A 20,243-nucleotide genomic window follows, 5' to 3' on the forward strand; every position below is an offset into this window, starting at 1 on the left:
TGTACTATCTAAATTTATCCTTCAACATTATGTTCTATTAAAGATGTTCTCGAACGCCAAAGTGTTGTGCTCTTTGATATATTGGTAATTAGAAACGCAAAAATCTATGATAATGCAGAATATTTTGAAGTTAAAAGGAATTTCTAGTACTGTAGTGTACATACGTCGTTCCCGGATCTATAGCACACGAGCTCACATGATGTATTTTTACTACTGAAATAAAAAAATCGTAGAGTATTCAGAAAAGAATGTATGGGCATGAAGATACTAGAATGAATCATGTAACATGCAAAAACGTCGGATAACCATAGTGGTTGAGAATACCTCTTCCAACATGCATCAAACAAGTTTTAGTTATGCGTACTGTTCCAATTCCAACTTCTCCTTCACCTCTTCACTGAACTCCCCCTTGGTTGGCTTGGCCGTCACTAACACGTAGCAGGTAGCCTGATGGTAGTCCCTGCAGTCGCAAGGTCATGTATAAGGAGACAACCATAATGCATCAGCTTACTTTCAATTGAAATAGAAATTGAGTTTCTGAAATATTTGAAGGTTGTGCCTTTTCTCAATTAGATAGCCCACGGTTACAGAATAAAGGTGGGCCAAACCCAATATTTCTGCATATAGAATGTACTATGAAAATAACTAAGATAATTCTGTAACCGTGGGGTATGAAAAAAAGAGCACAAAATAAGAGTGTGGGGCCTCAGATAAATCTGGGATGATATGAATCAGGAGTCCCCAATTATCACGATAGTAGTTTCCTTTCTCTCATCATCTGCCTTATATTGCCCTTTTTAGGGGATCTGCCTTATATTATATTTCCTGATGCTATTACTTTCGACCTCTCCTCCATCCTCCCTCGCGATCGCTCAGCCGCATCCTAACATACGTTCACAACAAGTCTCCCCTCGCCGCACCTCCTGCCCTTGGTAAAGCATCATCATCATCCATGTTCGCGCCATCATCCCCGTTGCCCTATGATGGTCAATGTCCAACCAAATCTGGTACTATTGGGCATGCTATCGACAAGGTAAGCACATATTGTAAAGATTTTCATCCTATACAAGGTTAACTATCTAAAAGTGATATGCTTGGGTTTTTAGGAGAATGTCAATAAGGTAGCAAAGGATAAGGATACAGATAATATGCATGTTGAAGAGGTGATAAAGAAAGACAAGGATAGAAACCCTAAGTCGATAGAGGTGATACAAGGAGATTCTATTATGGATGATACAGAAAATATGCAGATTGAAGAGGTGATAACAGTACAAAATGATTAAAATCCAGAGTTTGGAAAGGCTACACAACAATCCATTACGGAGGGTCCAGAAAACATGCTTTTTAAAGATGTCATAACCAAGGATGGAGATATAGTCCCCGAATCAACAGAGGTGAGTTTTCTTTCCACATGTCATTACTATTCTAATTCTAACGCCACAAATCATACTGTAATTTTTTAGTACAATATCACATAAAAAATATCTTTTGTAATATTATATTACTATGTGTTTCAGGTACTCAGCAATGACGAATCAAGTGAAATACTCAACGATAGTGAAGTGGAGGAAAATAATTGCATGGAGAGCCCAGAATATACACCTCTTCTTGAAGAAAACATAGCAAAAAGAGAGGCCAAATATTCCGAACATACACACGTGGGTTTGCTTTTCAAACTATATCTTCTAAAATAATTTTTTATGTGTTATATCCTACATAGGGATAATTCTTTTAATTTTGTTCTCAGAAATTAACCAAGAAAGAAACAAGTCAACAAATGGTGGCAGCTAAGGACAAGGAATTGGCAGAAACAACCGGCACTAAAGGGCTTGAAACTATAGAGGAGGAGCTAACACAACCCATGCATATAAAGAAGCATATACGACGACATAACAAGCCTAAGAAGGCACAAGACTATGTTTTTTCTCCACAAGGCACGGAACAAAACCTTCGATGTCCTTGTACTTCTAAATTATTGTTCTTTTGTTCATTATTATTAAATGTTATCATGGCCATCATGACAGATTATGCCTGCAGTGGCGATGATTTGTCCCTCATAGAAACTATCAGATCTGAACCAAGGGAAGAAAGACATTTAGTGAGCATCCACGACGCATTTTGAAAAAAACATTTACTATCTCTTCTAACTCATGCACAATGGGTTGGCGACGAAGTAAGTAGAAAATATTGAATTACGACAATAAGATGCTATTTTATTGTGAGTATGTGTCAGCTAATATATTATGTATATTTTAAATTGTAGGTCATAGGCGCATATATAAATTGCATATGACTGCTACTGAGCATCTACAAGTAAGGTCAGGTGAAAGTGTGTTCTTAGAGAATGCATGCATCTCTAAGATGATAAAGCTCGGTAACTACCTGCCTTCGGATGACACGGATGATGTACCAGTATGGGTATTAAAGAGAGATGAAAAATATTTGGAAAATCTTATGGTTAGTCTTACTTTACTACATATTTCTATGAATTAGAGCAAGAACGGCCAATTCGTCCACATAGGAGTACAACTAAAATAATATTTTTCTTCACGTATTCATTCCAATAAACATGAACGACGTTCCCTAGTACCTATTTGTTATAAATGCCAGAAAACTATATGTTCAAGTGCTCGACTCGCTAGGCACATCAATGAACCGCCACGACCTCAATGATACGGTTAGTATCTAGTACTAAAGTGAAGCCTTTTCATAAGAAGTTTTTTCTCTTACCAATTTCTTCTTGTGATGCTTATGCTTTTTTCATTTGTTGGTGCAACACCTAGCAGGACTGGAGGATTTATTCAAATATGCATCCACGCACATGGAATTAAAATCCGATAAGTGGACTGATCTAAATGTTACAACATGGAAAAGAGAAGAACATATTAAGAACATACCTCAAACGTATGGGTACGCGTCCTAACATAACTTAGTCCAGTTTTGCATATCAGGGTACATTTGTTCAATTCTTTTTTTATCAAGGTTGTTCAGAATGACTGTGTGGTTCAGTCATCATCATTTTATAATACTAATAATATTTTATTCATATTTTTGTTTATCATATCAAATTTTCGTAATCGTCTAGGTCATCTTGTGGTCTCTGGATGTTAAATTACATGCAGTACTTCACGGGAGATCATATGTCCGACAGTCCCAAACAGGAATATCTTGCATCATACCATGATACTATTTATTTCATGGTGTATAATTATTTGAAAACTAAGTCTTATTATTATTACTTCACTTTAGGTTCATATGACAGATTTTAGAACAAAATTAGAGGTCATTTTAGTCGACTCGGAATTGAATGATGATGATATAAGAAATCGGAACTTCGATGATAATGAAACCAACACGGATCCCACCGACTGTATGATTGTGGAAAGACCTCCTAACAAACCAAAATCATCCAACTCATCATCACAAGTTGAGGTCAGCTCTCAATCATATATCCTTTTGCCATCTGTCACTCCAACAGATGATGACTTAATAGACGAACTTTGCTTGTATATGAGCATGGTTGATGATGTCCCTTTGCTAGAGAAGACACATTTTCCAGTTCATTTTTTTAATAAATGATTACTCTTGTATAACTATAATTGACAGAATTCCCATTTCACAGGAGTGAATGGGTAAGATGCTCTCACCCTTATCCTATTAGTCTAAATTTGAGACAATTAAAAAAACATACTAAAGAATGATGAGTACATGGATGTTGATTATTTTAATATGGCTATGCGGATACTAGCGTGCCACGACGTCCAGCTTGCTAGAGATATCCCAGTACACTATATGGATCTACGATTTTGTGTAAGTTATTATAATCATATATTACATTTTGCTTCATTCTACTAATGTTTTCTTATATTATTGTAGTCCATGTTCCACTATGCACGAGTTCCAAGTCATCGTAACGGCGTGGACATTGCTATGTTGGCACGACTATTTGATAGCTGGCCTGATAGCAATGAGTATCATATCTCACACTGTGATGTGGTAAGATTCGAATTCGAAGTCATTGTTTATTTGGTCTTAATGAATGCTAATGATTGTTGTGTTTCTAAATGTATGCATCATTGCTGGTTTTATTTCCTTTTGATATTCTTGGGCTATATTAATTGTTCGTCTTGGAACAACATAAAAAAGTTGTCTCTATTTTGGACACGCTTTCAATACCCACTTTTGGAAAGCATATACTTGAAAGTATGGTTAATGATCTAAACCTTGCTCTCCAAGTTGCAAACCCTGCCTTCAAGGACAACATCTTGACATGGGGATGCAAAGTTCCCATTGTTCCCACAAACTCATATGGGTAATAATTTTGTCTCTCTTTTTTACGAATAGGGTAATAATCTTGTCAATACATCACAGTCTTAATTGATTCATTCAACTCACATGTAACATCTCATACATGCAGTCCCCTCTCTCGTTATTTGGTTTTCAATTTAATGCTCTCATGGCACGATGGAACGTTACAATTTCCGGTACCCAAGGTAACTATTGACACCATGCTCATTCCTATACACATTACACATGTTTTTTTAATAACAATGTTATATAATACATATGTAGGATGATTTTGAACTCACGAAGCGATTTTTGGTTCATATTTTGAAGTATGAAGAGAATGAAGTTCTAAACTATATCCCTGTCTTAGAACGAAGCATTATAGATCACATCAAAAGATGGACCTTCCAGAGCAGATTATCATCAAATAGTGACTACTAGGTTGCATATAGTGTAGAAAATGCTTCACAATTTGTGGATATGAACAACAAAAATGTTACCACACACGCATGGAAAGAAGCGGAAAGATAGCATACATGTATGTGTTTCACTAACAATATTCCACAAATGAATGGCGAGGTGATGAAGGCATGCCTATTGTGCAGACAATGACATAAGCATCAACAAAGTTTAGATGTCAATTGATGGAGTCACGTGCATTTCTGTGATACAAAAAGTGCAGATACTAACTTGGTTGTGACCCTGGAACTCTTGGTTACAAAGGCCCTGTTCGGCAATCCACCAGCGCCTTAAAACCCAAGGATCTGTGGAGCACCTGTTTGATTACTCCAACATTTTCTACTACAGCTCCGTCAGCTCCGGGAGGGAAACCGAACGGACCCTAAGTGCCAGTAATAATGCAACATTATAATGTGAGAATACCACTCAAATCATGCAACTGGCACAAAAAGCAACAACTGAACATCAATTAGAGCTAGTTGATACTGACAAATTAAGCCATCCAGAATCCAAATCCACAAATAAATATACCCAAGCATTATCGATACTGAAAAATTAGAGCTAGCTGATACTGAAAAATTAGAGCTAGCTATGTTGTATGTAAAGCCAGTATGGATGCTAAATCTACCATCTCAACTACATATCGAAAGAGAGGCGTGAGGAACCACATCAGGGATGGAAGCACCGTACCAAATAGAAACGAGAAAGAGGGGGAGGCGGAGGGAGGAAAAGGGACACCTTCCATGGTGGCACGGCGTTCCGAGAAGAAGAAGCAGAAGGGAGCGCGGCGTCCCGAGCTCCATGTCCCTTGACGAGGGCGTGAATCCGCTCCATCTAGCGCTGCCTAGGACTGGGGTGCTCGCATACACACAGTGGATCTGGTCCGCTCTGAGATGCCACTCCCTCATCGTGTACACCAGCTCGCACCGAGATCTGCGCTGATACACGATGGATGAAGCGTTGGCGGTGAGGCGAACCCGTGGTGGGGAGAGGATGTGGCGGGGCGACGCAATAATAGGAATAGGAGGCGACGAGCCGAGGCCGTAGGGGTGAGGGGTAGGCGCGGAGGCGTCGAACGACGTCCTGGCTGGAGAGGAGGCGGTGTGCGGCGGCGTGCGAGCAACACACAAATAAGAGGAATCTGCGGGGAGGGCAGGCGGCGGAGAAAGCGAAGCGTGTGTGTGTGTGTGTGTGCGTGAGAAACTGATAGCTTCTTAGTAGGAAAGGGCGGCCGCCGCTGTCTCTTTTTTTATACATCCCGTCGTTGTCTTTGTTTAGTTTTTTAGCAAGTTTTCCTTTTTAAAGAGATCAGCCATTTTTTTGCATCGGAGAGATCGGTTGTTTGACCGTGTTATACCAAGATAATGTTGCGTATTTTTTATTTTTAAGTATTTTTAGAAGTAATAATTACAATATATTTATGTGATCATGAATTTTATCTAAAAACATGTGTATGCATCACATTCAAATGATCGGAAAAAAAGTCGACTAAAAGAGAAATAAAATTGAAAATAAAGTTAATGATTTTTATAGACTAAGATACGTGCGTTGCACGTGAATGTTTACTAGTGAGACATAAAGAGCAAAAACCAAGTGGAAATGATAACCAGACACTAGTAGAAAAAGTGCATTTAGCCCCGGTTCGGTTGGACCATTAGTCCCGGTTCGTGAACCGGGACTAATCAACCGGGACTAATGCTAGCCCCGGTTCGGCCCCGAACCGGGGCTAATGGCCTTCCACGTGGCGGGGCTGTGAGCGAGGTGGGAAGGGGTATTATTCCCGGTTCGTATTAGGAACCGGGGCTATTTCTTCGCTGTTTTTTTGAGCAATTTTTAGGGTTAGGGTTTTGCACTAAATTGGATGAGGCTATTTTGTTGCCTCCTATTTTCCCATTTATTTGTTTTGGGAATTTTTTAATTTTTGTTTTGCACTAAATTGGATTGCACATACACAACAATAAAGGAATAACTATATTGCACATCGTCACGAATATATTACATCATCTCATCCGTCGTGCTTTGTCGAACGTACTTAATTACAAAATGTAGACACGATTTACATGGACATATATGCATATTTTTTACACTATAACATTTCATATCATTGTCATCGAATGTCAATAATATTCTCCCTTGGGATCTAGGACCTCTGCATCAAAGAATCCGGCAATTTCCTCTTGAATTGCTCGTACACGTTCCTGTTATAGAAGACCATCCCGCAACCGTTCGGTCTAATTTAAAGAATGGGTCAACATTATATCAATGAAATCGAACACAATTCACGGTAATAAAATAAAGTTGTGAGTATTGTTTATCGTACTTCGATTTTTTTGATGTCCCGGGTTTTGCCCTTCTCATGGGTCGTCTGGCGAATGAACTCGCAAACATAGTATCCACATAAATTGTTCCCATGTTCCTGCCTCAAGCACTTTACGAGAACAGAGTTCAATCAAAAACATAATCAAGAATTATAATGGTATTGAAACTAGAATAAAGAGATGTGCGGATCTAGCTAGTAGTTACTTACATTTATTTGTTTAAATGTAAGCTCTGGCTTCCAATCACCCCGAGCCTTGGCGGTGAACCGTTTCCCAGCCCAGCCAAGAAAAGGAAATGAATAAAGGAGTTCTATATTAATTCCTTGCTATCAAGAAATGAATGAGAAATTGCCGATGTAGTGCCATAATGATTGAAATTACTTCTGGAGGCATTCCTGCATGTTTGTCCATTCAGTGAGGGGTGTGCGTTTCGGGTCCATAAATATTACTTATCCTTTGTCAGGTACAATGATTAACAGAATAAAGTGGAACCTCCGCGCGCATAACGAGTCAATTATACGTACACTTATAATAATATCGAGTAAGCGAAAATAGAATGTGTGTATAGTAACACTCACTTGAAGTTGTAAGGAAATAGTATTTCTCTTTTGGTACTGCAAAACCTTAACGCTTGTACCAAGTTATTCTCTATCTCGCGGGGATTTGATTCGACACTTAGGTGATGATTGTAATTTGGGTCAATGAACCCAATGTCATAGATTTGTCCTTTTTTGCATTCAAGAATCTTCATTCTGTAAAATTAATATAGTGATGACTAAGATTATACATGCAAGAACGAGCTGAGTAAGACTTAATGGCATAAATTAATGATACTTACAAACAATAGGCACTGATGGTAGATTTGTCGAGGACGTCTTGTTTGTATAACTGAAATAATTCATCGAATTCAATCATCATCACGCCTCGTCCAGTACCGAAATGCTTGTCTTCATATGCTGTGTAGAGCCAGTTTTTTGATTGATCACATGCTTGCATGTACCAGTCATGCAATCTTCGCATTTTTGTTGGTAGCTCTTTGACTAACTCAGGTTTGACCTAAGGACGCCCATACCGGTATGTGTATTCTAAGTCAGTGAATAACTCCAAATGGGTCAAGTACTCATCAATAGACATGCCTTGAGCCTTGGCCGCTTCTCCATAGTGTGCAAGAAATTACGGATCGATGTCAGCTGTTTTATCATTCCTCTACTGGACCGCAGCTCCGCTCGAGCACACATTTGTATCGGAATACACTTTGAGCGGGGGGCACGATTGGTTTTTCTGTTGTCCGAGTTGGGCAACTGATTTACCACTGGACGTACTACTCTTCAACCGCTGCTTTTTTGCCTGAGCTGACTTGATAATAGAGCGTTCATAGTCTGCTGGCAACGGTGGCGGGGGATCTTCAAGGTTTTTCAGCATTTTCACTACTGCGGCGTGCTCTCCTGGGGTGTTCGGGTACTCTGGCTCTTTCATTATATTCTTGTTAGCCACTTTAGCCTTCCACTGTTCATGATGGGCGTCTGTCCTCTTAATATTGTCCTCTCCAGTATAGTCCCAAGGTCTCTTCACCATATTCTTATGAGGTACTGTTGGGAGGGGCGACCACTTATGTTTTGGTGATCGGATCCTCTTTTTGCCGCTACTACTAGCGGTGGTCTGTTTCCACTTTTTGCTCTGATCCTGAGTGGATGGAGACGGCTGACAGGGCGGTGGAGACAGCTGACGGGGCGGTGGAGACGGCTGATGCGGCGGTGGAGATGGCTGCGCTGGAGACTGGTGAGTCGGCGAAGACGACGGCTGACTTGGAGATTGGTGAGGCGGCGAAGACGACGGTTGCACTCGAGACTGGTGAGGTGGAGGCGAAGAAAGATTGTTGCTATGAGGAGTCGGTGGCCTTGGCATCCCATTTGGAAGGAAGATGTCCTCCTTTGGCCATACAACGGTTTGGGATTTGACTTTTCCAAGTTGAGTCAAATCCCTATCTTCACCTGCAGGGTGGTCGAGCTTCAGCTTCTCATAATCTTTCATCACTTCAGAAACCGCGACGAGAGCGTACCCTTGTGGAACCAGAGAGCAATGCCAAGTTGGATGTGGTCCAATTGGTAAGGTCATGCCGACTGCCACCATCAACCTTAAGTTAGCAACTTTCACCTTTAGCTCACAATGTGTGCTCTTAGTGATATCATCCATTAGGTAGTGACGAGGAGGACTTGTCGTTGGTGCATCATCACCATCATCCTGGACCTGCGTGGAAGCGACACTGCTTTTCCGATTCGATGCGGCTTCTATCATGAGCGGCTGAGATTGGTCGCTACCTTGCTGTCTCTCGATTTGTTCCTCCTGCAACCGCTTTACTGCTTCTTCTACATTATGCAGCCGGTCTGCAGCAGCCGCTTTCTCAGCTGCCTCCTTTTCCTTTCTCCTCTGATGGCTTCTATCGGGAAATCTCTTTCTTTCCTCGGAAAACGCAAGCATCCACGGCGGGGAGCCTGCTAAGCCTCGTGCTTGCCCTTTGTGTTCCTTATTCCCAAGGGCGCGTGTGAGCTCGTCGTTCTCTCTATCGGAAATGAACACTCCTTCTTCAACATCTTGTACTGCACGTCTAATCTGCTCGATGGGTAGGGGGTTATCTTTGTGTCTTTGGTTATATATTGCCTTTCCTTCTTTGTCCAACAAGCCCCCATGCCCGTAAAACCAATTTCTTCCTCGTGGGAGCCATCTTAAGGGCTCTGGAGTGATATTTTTTTTCAGAAATGATGCCTCAAGTGCTTCCCACGTAGCCATCTTAGAGCCGTAGCCACCAGGCCCCATAATGTGGTGGTACTTCTTCTTGCCTACATTCGCCTTATTTTTTCATAATTTTTCAAGGCGTCCTCTGATTTATCTTCTCATAGGCGTGATCAAATCTGGACTCTTATCTTTCAAGATAAATTCGTGGTGCAATATTTTTTCCAGCCCCTGAATAGATCGGCCATCTTCTTAAGAGCCCACTGCTTGACTTTTTTCTTTAGGGCCTCTTTTCGCCTATTCATTTCCTCCTCATTTGGCTCCTCTCATCTGGATACACCTCTGGCGCCGGCAGGGTGAAATTAAGCATGAGCTTTCTCCAAAGGTTTTCTTTGGCTGCTATACCAACATATGAGACTCCTTCCTGATCCCTTGGCTTAATCCATTCTCAAATGGTTATAGGGATGTGGTCCCTAACAAAAAGTCCGCATGCCTTCACAAACTTCTTCTTTACATCTGCGGGAGCAATTGGTTCCCCGGCATGTGAGACTCTTTCGATCATGCACCTCTCACCGTCATCCAGCTTCTTGGTTGGGCCTTGATACGTCCATTTTGCATCATGCTTTTATGTTGATAATTATCGCTTCTTGGGCTATTATTTCACTTCACGGTACAATACTTATGCCTTTTCTCTCTTATTTTGCAAGGTTTACATGAAGAGGGAGAATGCCGGCAACCGGAATTCTGGCCTGAAATTGGAGCAAGTTTGAGATACCTATTCTGCGCAACTCCAAACGCCGTAAAAATCAACGAAGAAGTGCCAGAGGGGCGCCAGCAGGTGGCCTAAAGCCTGCTAGGCGCGGACACCCCCTGGCCGCGCCTAGGAGGCTTGTGGGCACCCAGTTGGCCCTCTCTCCCCCCTCTTCTGCTATATGAAGGGTTTCGTCCGGGAAAAAATCAGGAGGAGGCTTTTTCGAGGATTCGCCGCCGCCACGAGGTGGAACTTTAGCACAACCGATCTAGAGCTCCGGCAGGACGATCCTGCCGGGGAAACTTCCCTCCCGCAGGGGGGAATCGCCGCCATCGTCATCACCAACACTCCTCTCATCGGAGGGGACTCATCACCATCAACATCTTCATCAGCACCATCTCATCTCCAAACCCTAGTTCATCACTTGTAACCAATCTCCGTCTCGCGACTCCGATTGGTACTTGTAAGGTTGCTAGTAGTGTTAATTACTCTTTGTAGTTGATGCTAGTTGGATTACTTGGTGGAAGAGTTTATGTTCAGATCCTTGCTGCTACTCATTACATCTCTGGTCATGAATATGATTATGCTTTGTGAGTAGTTACTTTTTTTCCTGAGGACATGGGATAAGTCATGCTAATAGTAGTCATGTGAATTTGGTATTCGTTCGGTAATTTGATGTGTTGTATGTTGTTTTTCCTCTAGTGGTACTATGTGAATGTCGACTACATAACACTTAACCATTATTTGGGCCTAGAGGACGGCATTGGGAAGTAGTAAGTAGATGATGGATTGCTAGAGTGACAGAAGCTTAAACCCTAATTTATGCGTTGCTTCATAAGGGGCTGATTTGGATCCACTAGTTTAATGCTATGGTTAGACTTTGTCTTAATTCTTCTTTCTTAGTTGCGGATGCTTGCGAGAGGGGTTAATCATAAGTGGGATGCTTTTCCAAGTAAGGGCAGTACCCAAGCGCCGGTCCACCCACATATCAAACTATCAAAGTAATGAACGCGAATCATATGAACATGATGAAAACTAGCATGACAGAAATTCCTGTGTGTACTCGGGAGCGTTTTGTTGGGGAACGTCGCATGGGAAACAAAAAATTTCCTACGCGCACGAAGACCTATCATGGTGATGTCCATCTACGAGAGGGGATGAGTGATCTACGTACCCTTGTAGACCGTACAGGAGAAGCGTTAGAGAACGCGGTTGATGTAGTGGAACGTCCTCACGTCCCTCGATCCGCCCCGCGAACAATCCCGCGATCAGTCCCACGATCTAGTACCGAACGGACGGCACCTCCGCGTTCAGCACATGTACAGCTCGACGATGATCTCGGCCTTCTTGATCCAGCAAGAGATACGGAGAGGTAGAAGAGTTCTCCGGCAGCGTGACGGCGCTCCGGAGGTTGGTGATGACCTTGTCTCAGCAGGGCTCCGCCCGAGCTCCGCAGAAACGCGATCTAGAGGAAAAACCGTGGAGGTATGTGGTCGGGCTGCCGTGGAAAAGTCATCTCAAATCAGCCCTGAAACCTCCGTATATATAGGTGGGAGGGACGGGGCCTTGCCTTGGGGCTCAAGGAGCCCCAAGGGGGTCGGCCGAGTCCAAGGGGGAGGACTCTCCCCCCCCCAAACCGAGTTGGACTAGGTTTGGTGGGAGGGAGTCCCCTTCCCTTCCCACCTCCTCCTTTTTCTTTTTCTTTCTCTCTTGATTTTCTTCTCCTTGGCGCATAGGGCACTTGTGGGCTGTCCCACCAACCCACTAAGGGCTGGTGTGTCTCCCCCAAGGCCTATGGGCTTCCCCGGGGTGGGTTGCCCCCCCGGTGAACTCCCGGAACCCATTCGTCATTCCCGGTACATTCCCGGTAACTCCGAAAACCTTCCGATAATCAAATGAGGTCATCCTATATATCAATCTTCGTTTCCGGACCATTCCGGAAACCCTCGTGACGTCCGTGATCTCATCCGGGAGTCCGAACAACATTCGGTAACCAACCATATAACTCAAATACGCATAAAACAACGTCGAACCTTAAGTGTGCAGACCCTGCGGGTTCGAGAACTATGTAGACATGACCCGAGAGACTCCTCGGTCAATATCCAATAGCGGGACCTGGATGCCCATATTGGATCCTACATATTCTACGAAGATCTTATTGTTTGAACCTCAGTGCCAAGGATTCGTATAATCCCGTATGTCAGTCCCTTTGTCCTTCGGTATGTTACTTGCCCGAGATTCGATCGTTAGTATCCGCATACCTATTTCAATCTCGTTTACCGGCAAGTCTCTTTACTCGTTCCGTAATACAAGATCCCGCAACTTACACTAAGTTACATTGCTTGCAAGGCTTGTGTGTGATGTTGTATTACCGAGTGGGCCCCGAGATACCTCTTCGTCACACGGAGTGACCAATCCCAGTCTTGATCCATACTAACTTAACTAACACCTTCGGAGATACCTGTAGAGCATCTTTATAGTCACCCAGTTACGTTGCGACGTTTGATACACACAAAGTATTCCTCCGGTGTCAGTGAGTTATATGATCTCATGGTCATAGGAATAAATACTTGACACGCAGAAAACAGTAGCAACAAAATGACACGATCAACATGCTACGTCTATTAGTTTGGGTCTAGTCCATCACGTGATTCTCTTAATGACGTGATCCAGTTATCAAGCAACAACACCTTGTTCATAATCATAAGACACTGACTATCTTTGATCAACTGGCTAGCCAACTAGAGGCTTACTAGGGACGGTGTTTTGTCTATGTATCCACACATGTAAATTAGTCTTCATTCAATACAATTATAGCATGGATAATAAACGATTATCATGAACTAAGAAATATAATAATAACTAATTTATTATTGCCTCTAGGGCATATTTCCAACACGTTTTTCCTCCTATAAGACTTTGTCCAGGCTTGTCCCTTGCTACAAAATGGATTGGGCCACTTTGCTGCACCATTGCTACTTTTGTTACTTGTTGCTTGCTACGGATTACCGATAATTTCAGTGCTTGCAGATTTTACCTTGCTGAAAACCACTTGTCAGATCCTTCTGCTCCTCGTTGGGATCGAAACTCTTAATTATGGAAAGGACTATGATTGATCCCCTATACTTTTGGGTCATCAAGACTCTTTTCTGGCGCCATTGCCGGAGATTGAAGCGCCTTTGGTAAGTGGAAATTGGTAAGGAAACATTCATATAGTGTGCTGAAATTTATTGTCACTTGTCACTATGGATACTAATCCTTTGAGGGGCTTGTTCAGGGTATCTTCTGTTGGGTAACGTAGCATAAATTCAAAAATTTCCCTACGCATGTTCAGATCTTCCTATGGAGAGACCAGCAACGAGAGAGGGGTAAGAGCATCTTCGTACCTTTGAAGATCGCTAAGCGGAAGCGTTGCTAGAACGCGGTTGATGGAGTCGTACTCGCAGCGATTCCGCTCTAGTGCCGAACAACGGCACCTCCGCGTTCAACACACGTGCAGCCCGGTGACGTCTCCCGCACCTTGATCCAGCAAGGAGGAGGGAGAGGTTGGGGAAGAAGACCAGCAACACGACGGCGTGGTTTTGGTGGAGAGACGAGGTCTCCCGGCAGGGCTTCGCCAAGCGCCGGCAGAGAGGAGGAGGAAGAAGTGCAGGGCTGCGCCGAGGGAGAGGGAAAACTGTGTCCTCCAAAGGCCAAAAGTGCCCACTATATATAGGGGAAGGGGAGAGGGGGTGCCACCCCTAGGGTTCCCACCCTAGGGGGTGCGGCAGCCCTCCCAGATGGGGTTTGTGGCGGCCAGATGGGGAGGAGGGGGTGGCGCACCCCTCTGGTGGGCCTAAGGCCCACCTAAGTTAGGGTTCCCCCCTCTTTTTCTTTCCCCTGCGCCATGGGCTGAGTGGGGAGGCGCACCAGCCCAACTAGGGGCTGGTTCCCACCCCCACTTAGCCCATATTACCTCTTGGGGTCGCAGCCCCCCTTCGGTGGTCCCCCGGGACCACCTCCGGTGGTCCCGGTGGTCCCCGTACGTTACCGGTGATGCCCGAAACACTTCCGGTGTCCGAAACCATCCGTCCTATATATCAATCTTTACCTCCGGACCATTCCGGAGCTCCTCGTGACGTCCTGGATCTCATCCGGGACTCCGAACAACTTTCGGTAATCTCGTATAACAATTCCCTATAACCCTAGCGTCATCGAACCTTAAGTGTGTAGACCCTACGGGTTCTGGAGACAGGCAGACATGACCGAGACACCTCTCTGGCCAATAACCATCAGCGGGGTCTGGATACCCATGGTGGCTCCCACTAGCTCCACGATGATCTCATCGGATGAACCACGATGTCAAGGATTCAATTAATCCCGTATACGATTCCCTTTGTCTGTCGGTATAGAACTTGCCCGAGATTCAATCGTCGGTATACCTATACCTTGTTCAATCTCGTTATCGGTAAGTCTCTTTACTCGTTCCTTAGCACGTCATCGTGTAACTAACTCCTTAGTTACATTGAGCTCATGATGATGTTCTACCGAGTGGGCCCAGAGATACCTCTCCGTCACACGGAGTGACAAATCCCGATCTCGATTCGTGCCAACCCAACAGCCACTTTCGGAGGTACCCGTAGTGCACCTTTATAGTCACCCAGTTACGTTGTGACGTTTGATACACCCAAAGCACTCTTACGGTATCCGGGAGTTGCACAATCTCACGGTCGAAGGAAAAGATACTTGACATTAGAAAAGCATTAGCATACGAACAACACGATCTAGTGCTAGGCTTAGGATTGGGTCTTGTCCACCACATCATTCTCCCAATGATGTGATCCCGTTATCAATGACATCCAATGTCCATGATCAGGAAACCATGATCATCTATTGACTAACGAGCTAGCTAACTAGAGGCTTGCTAGGGACACATTGTGATCTATTCATTCACACATGTATTACTGTTTCCTGTTAATACAATTATAGCATGAACGATAGACGATTATCATGAACAAGGAAATATGATAATAACCATTTTATTATTGCCTCTAGGGCATATTTCCAACAGTCTCCCACTTGCACTAGAGTCAATAATCTAGTTACATTGTGATGTATCGAACACCCATAGCATCATGGTGTTGATCATGTTTTGCTCGTGGAAGAGGTTTAGTCAACGGGTCTGCAATATTCAGATCCGTGTGTACTTTACAAATATCTATCACTCCAGTTTGGACATGGTCCTGGATGGAGTTGTAGCGGCGCTTGATGTGCTTCGTCTTCCGGTGAAACCTGGGCTCCTTGGCTATGGCAATGGCTCCAGTGTTGTCACAGAAGAGTGTCATAGGACCCGACGCGCTTGGAACCACTCCAAGGTCGGTGATGAGCTCCTTCATCCAAATTCCTTCATGAGCCGCTTCTGAAGCAGCTATGTACTCCGCTTCACATGTAGATGCTGCCACGACTTCTTGCTTGCTGCTGCACCAGCTCACTGCCCCACCATTCAACACATATACGTATCCGGTTTGTGACTTAGAGTCATGCGGATCTGTGTCGAAGCTAGCGTCGACGTAACCCTTTACGACGAGCTCTTCGTCACCTCCATAAACGAGAAACATTTCCTTAGTCCTTTTCAGGTACTTAAGGATATTCTTGACCGCTGTCCAGTGTTCTGCACCGGGATTACTTTGGTACCTCCCTACCAAGCTTATCGCAAGGTTTATATCAGGTCTGGTACATAGCATGGCATACATTAGAGAGCCCACGACTGAAGCGTAGGGGACAGAACTCATCTTCTCTCTATCTGTTGCCGTGGTCGGCGACTGAGTCTTACTCAATCTCATACCTTGCAAAACTGGCAAGAACCCTTTCTTTGAGTTTTCCATATTGAACTTCTTCAGTATCTTGTCAAGGTATGTACTTTGCGAAAGACCTATGAGGCGTCTCGATCTATCTCTATAGATCTTGATGCCTAATATGTATGCAGCTTCTCCAAGGTCCTTCATTGAAAAACTCTTGTTCAAATAGGCCTTTATGCTCTCCAACATCTCTATATCATTCCCCATCAACAATATGTCATCCACATATAGTACGAGGAAAGCTACAGAGCTCCCACTCACTTTCTTGTACAGACAGGCTTCTCTGTAAACCTGTATGAACCCAAACGCCTTAATCACCTCATTAAAGCGAATGTTCCAACTCCGAGATGCTTGCACCAGCCCATAGATGGAGCGCTGGAGCTTCCATACTTTGTTAGCACCTTTAGGATCGACAAAACCTTCTGGTTGCATCATATACAACTCTTCCTTAAGATTCCCGTTAAGGAACGCTGTTTTGACGTCCATTTGCCAAATTTCATAATCATAAAAGGCGGCAATTGCTAACATGATTTGGACTGATTTCAGCTTCGCTACGGGAGAGAAAGTCTCTTCGTAGTCAACTCCTTGAATTTGTCGAAAACCCTTTGCGACAAGTCGAGCTTTGTAAACGGTTACATTACCGTTTGCATCAGTCTTCTTCTTGAAGATCCATTTATTTTCTATGGCTCGCCGTTCATCGGGCAAGTCCACCAAAGTCCATACTTTGTTCTCATACATGGATCCTATCTCGGATTTCATGGCCTCAAGCCATTTGTTGGAATCCGGGCCCACCATCGCTTCTTCATAGTTCGAAGGTTCACCGTTGTCTAACAACATGATTTCCATCACAGGGTTGCCGTACCACTCTGGTGCGGAGCGTACCCTTGTGGACCTTCGTGGTTCAGTAGTAACTTGATCCGAAGCTTCATGATCATCATCATTAACTTCCTCTTCAGTCGGTGTAGGCACCACAGGAACAACTTCTTGCGCTGCGCTACTTTCCTGTTCGAGAGGGCGTGTAATTACCTCATCAAGTTCTACCTTCCTCCCACTTACTTCTTTCGAGAGAAACTCTTTCTCTAGAAAGGATCCGTTCTTGGCAACAAAGGTTTTACCTTCGGATCTAAGATAGAAGGTATACCCAATAGTTTCCTTAGGGTATCCTATGAATACGCATTTCTCCGCTTTGGGTTCGAGCTTTTCTGGTTGAAGTTTCTTCACATAAGCATCGCAGCCCCAAACTTTAAGAAACGACAACTTAGGTTTCTTGCCAAACCACAGTTCATACGGTGTCGTCTCAACGGATTTAGACGGTGCCCTATTTAAAGTGAATGCTGCAGTTTCTAATGCGTATCCCCAAAATGATAGCGGTAAGTCGGTGAGAGACATCATAGATCGTACCATATCTAATAAAGTGCGATTACGACGTTCTGACACTCCGTTGCGCTGCGGTGTGCCAGGCGGTGTTAGTTGCGAAACGATTCCATACTTTCTTAGGTGTGTGCCAAACTCGTGACTCAAATATTCTCCTCCACGATCAGATCATAGACATTTAATTTTTCTGTCACGTTGATTCTCAACCTCACTCTGAAATTCCTTGAACTTTTCAAACGTCTCAGATTTGTGCTTCATCAAGTAGATATACCCATACCTACTCAAATCATCGGTGAGAGTGAGAACATAACGATAACCACCGCGAGCTTCAACGTTCATTGGACCACACACATCGGTATGTATTATTTCCAATAAGTCGGTGGCTCTCTCCATTATTACTGAGAATGGAGTCTTAGTCATCTTGCCCATGAGGCACGGTTCGCATGTGTCAAATGATTCAAAGTCAAGAGACTCTAACAGTCCATCAGTATGGAGCTTCTTCATGTGCTTAACGCCGATATGACCAAGGCGGCAATGCCACAAGTATGTGGGACTATCATTATCAACTTTGCATCTTTTGGTACTCACACTATGAATATGTGTAACATCACGATCGAGATTCATCAAGAATAAACCATTCACCAGCGGAGCATGACCATAAAACATATCACTCATATAAATAGAACAACCATTATTCTCTGACTTAAATGAGTAGCCGTCTCGCATTAAGCAAGACCCTGATACAATGTTCATGCTTAAAGCTGGTACTAAATAACAATTATTGAGGTTCAAAACTAATCCCGACGGTAGATGTAGAGGTAGCGTGCCGACGGCGATCACATCGACTTTTGAACCATTCCCGACGCGCATCGTCACCTCGTCCTTGGCCAGTCTTCGGTTATTCTGCAGTTCCTGCTTTGAGTTGCAAATGTGAGCAACAGCACCGGTATCAAATACCCAGGAGCTACTACGAGCGCTGGTAAGGTACACATCAATAACATGTATATCAAATATACCTTTAACGTTGCCGGCCTTCTTGTCCGCTAAGTATTTGGGGCAGTTTCGCTTCCAGTGACCCTTTCCCTTGCAATAGAAGCACTCAGTCTCAGGCTTGGGTCCGTTCTTTTTCTTCTTCCCGGCATCTGGCTTACCGGGCGCGGCAACAACTTTGCCGTCTTTCTTGAAGTTCTTCTTACCCCTGCCTTTCTTGAAACTAGTGGTCTTGTTGACCATCAACACTTGATGCTCCTTCTTGATTTCTACTTCTGCAGACTTGAGCATCGAGTACAACTCGGGAATTGTTTTCTCCATCCCTTGCATGTTGTAGTTAAGCACAAAGCCTTTGTAGCTTGGTGGGAGAGACTGAAGGATTCTGTCAATGATAGCATCATCCGGAAGTTCGACTCCAAGTGAAGTCAAACGACCGTGTAACCCAGACATTTTGAGTATGTGCTCACTGACAGAACTATTCTCCTCCATCTTACAGCTGAAGAACTTGTCGGAGACTTCATATCTCTCGACACGGGCATGAGCTTGAAAAACTAGCTTCAGCTCTTGGAACATCTCATATGCCCCGTGTTGCTCAAAACGTCTTTGGAGCCCCGTTTCTAAACTGTATAACATGCCACACCTGACCAGAGAGTAGTCATCACTCCGCGCTTGCCAGACGTTTAGAACGTCCTGGGCTGCTGCGGGAGCGGGAGGGTCACCTAGCGGCACATTAAGGACATAAGCTTTTTTAGCTGCTTCAAGGATGAGCTTCAGGTTGCGAACCCAGTCCGCATAGTTGCTACCATCATCTTTCAGCTTGTTTTTCTCTAGGAATGCGTTGAAGTTGAGGTTGACGTTGGACATCTACAATATTTATAAAGACAACTTTTAGACTAAGTTCATGACAATTAAGTTCATTTAATCAAATTAAGTATGAACTCCCACTTAAATCGACATCCCTCTAGTCATCTAAGTGATACATGATCCATGTTGACTAACCCGTGTCCGATCATCACGTGAGACAGACTAGTCACCATGGTGAGCAACTTCATGCTGATCGTATTCAACCATACGACTCATGTTCAACCTTTCGGTCTCTTGTATTCGAGGTCATGTCTGTACATGCTAAGCTCGTCGAGTCAACCTAAGTGTTTTGCGTGTGTAAATCTGGCTTACACCCGTTGTATGCGAACGTTAGAATCTATCACACCCGATCATCACGTGGTGCTTCGAGACAACGAACCTTCGCAACGGTGCACACTTAGGGGAATACGTTCTCAAAATTTTAGGAGGGATCATCTTATTATGCTACCATCATTTTAAGCAATAAGATGTAAAACATGATAAACATCACAATGCAATCATATAGTGACATGATATGGCCATTATCATCTTTGCTCATTCGATCTCCATCTTCAGGCATCGCATGATCATCATCGTCACCGGCGTGACACCATGATCTCCATCATCATGATCTCCATCATCATGTCTCCGTGA

The 20,243-nt window shown here is 43.7% G+C and overlaps 1 protein-coding gene across 1 annotated transcript in view; it reads right to left on the bottom strand.

Moving 5' to 3' along the window:
• Positions 1–302: 302 nt before the first annotated feature.
• LOC123400053 overlaps positions 303–20,243 on the bottom strand; it is a 40,562-nt gene continuing 20,621 nt past the window's right edge. The window contains exons 2-3 of the mRNA XM_045094451.1: positions 5,485–5,949; positions 303–460 (exon numbers count right to left, since the gene is read on the bottom strand). Of these exons, the coding sequence (XP_044950386.1) occupies positions 355–460; positions 5,485–5,949 (571 nt within the window). The 3' untranslated portion in view covers positions 303–354. The remainder of the gene's footprint in view (positions 461–5,484; positions 5,950–20,243) is intronic.

This window comes from Hordeum vulgare, chromosome 1H (genome assembly GCF_904849725.1).
Source record: "Hordeum vulgare subsp. vulgare chromosome 1H, MorexV3_pseudomolecules_assembly, whole genome shotgun sequence".
NCBI lineage: Eukaryota > Viridiplantae > Streptophyta > Magnoliopsida > Poales > Poaceae > Hordeum > Hordeum vulgare.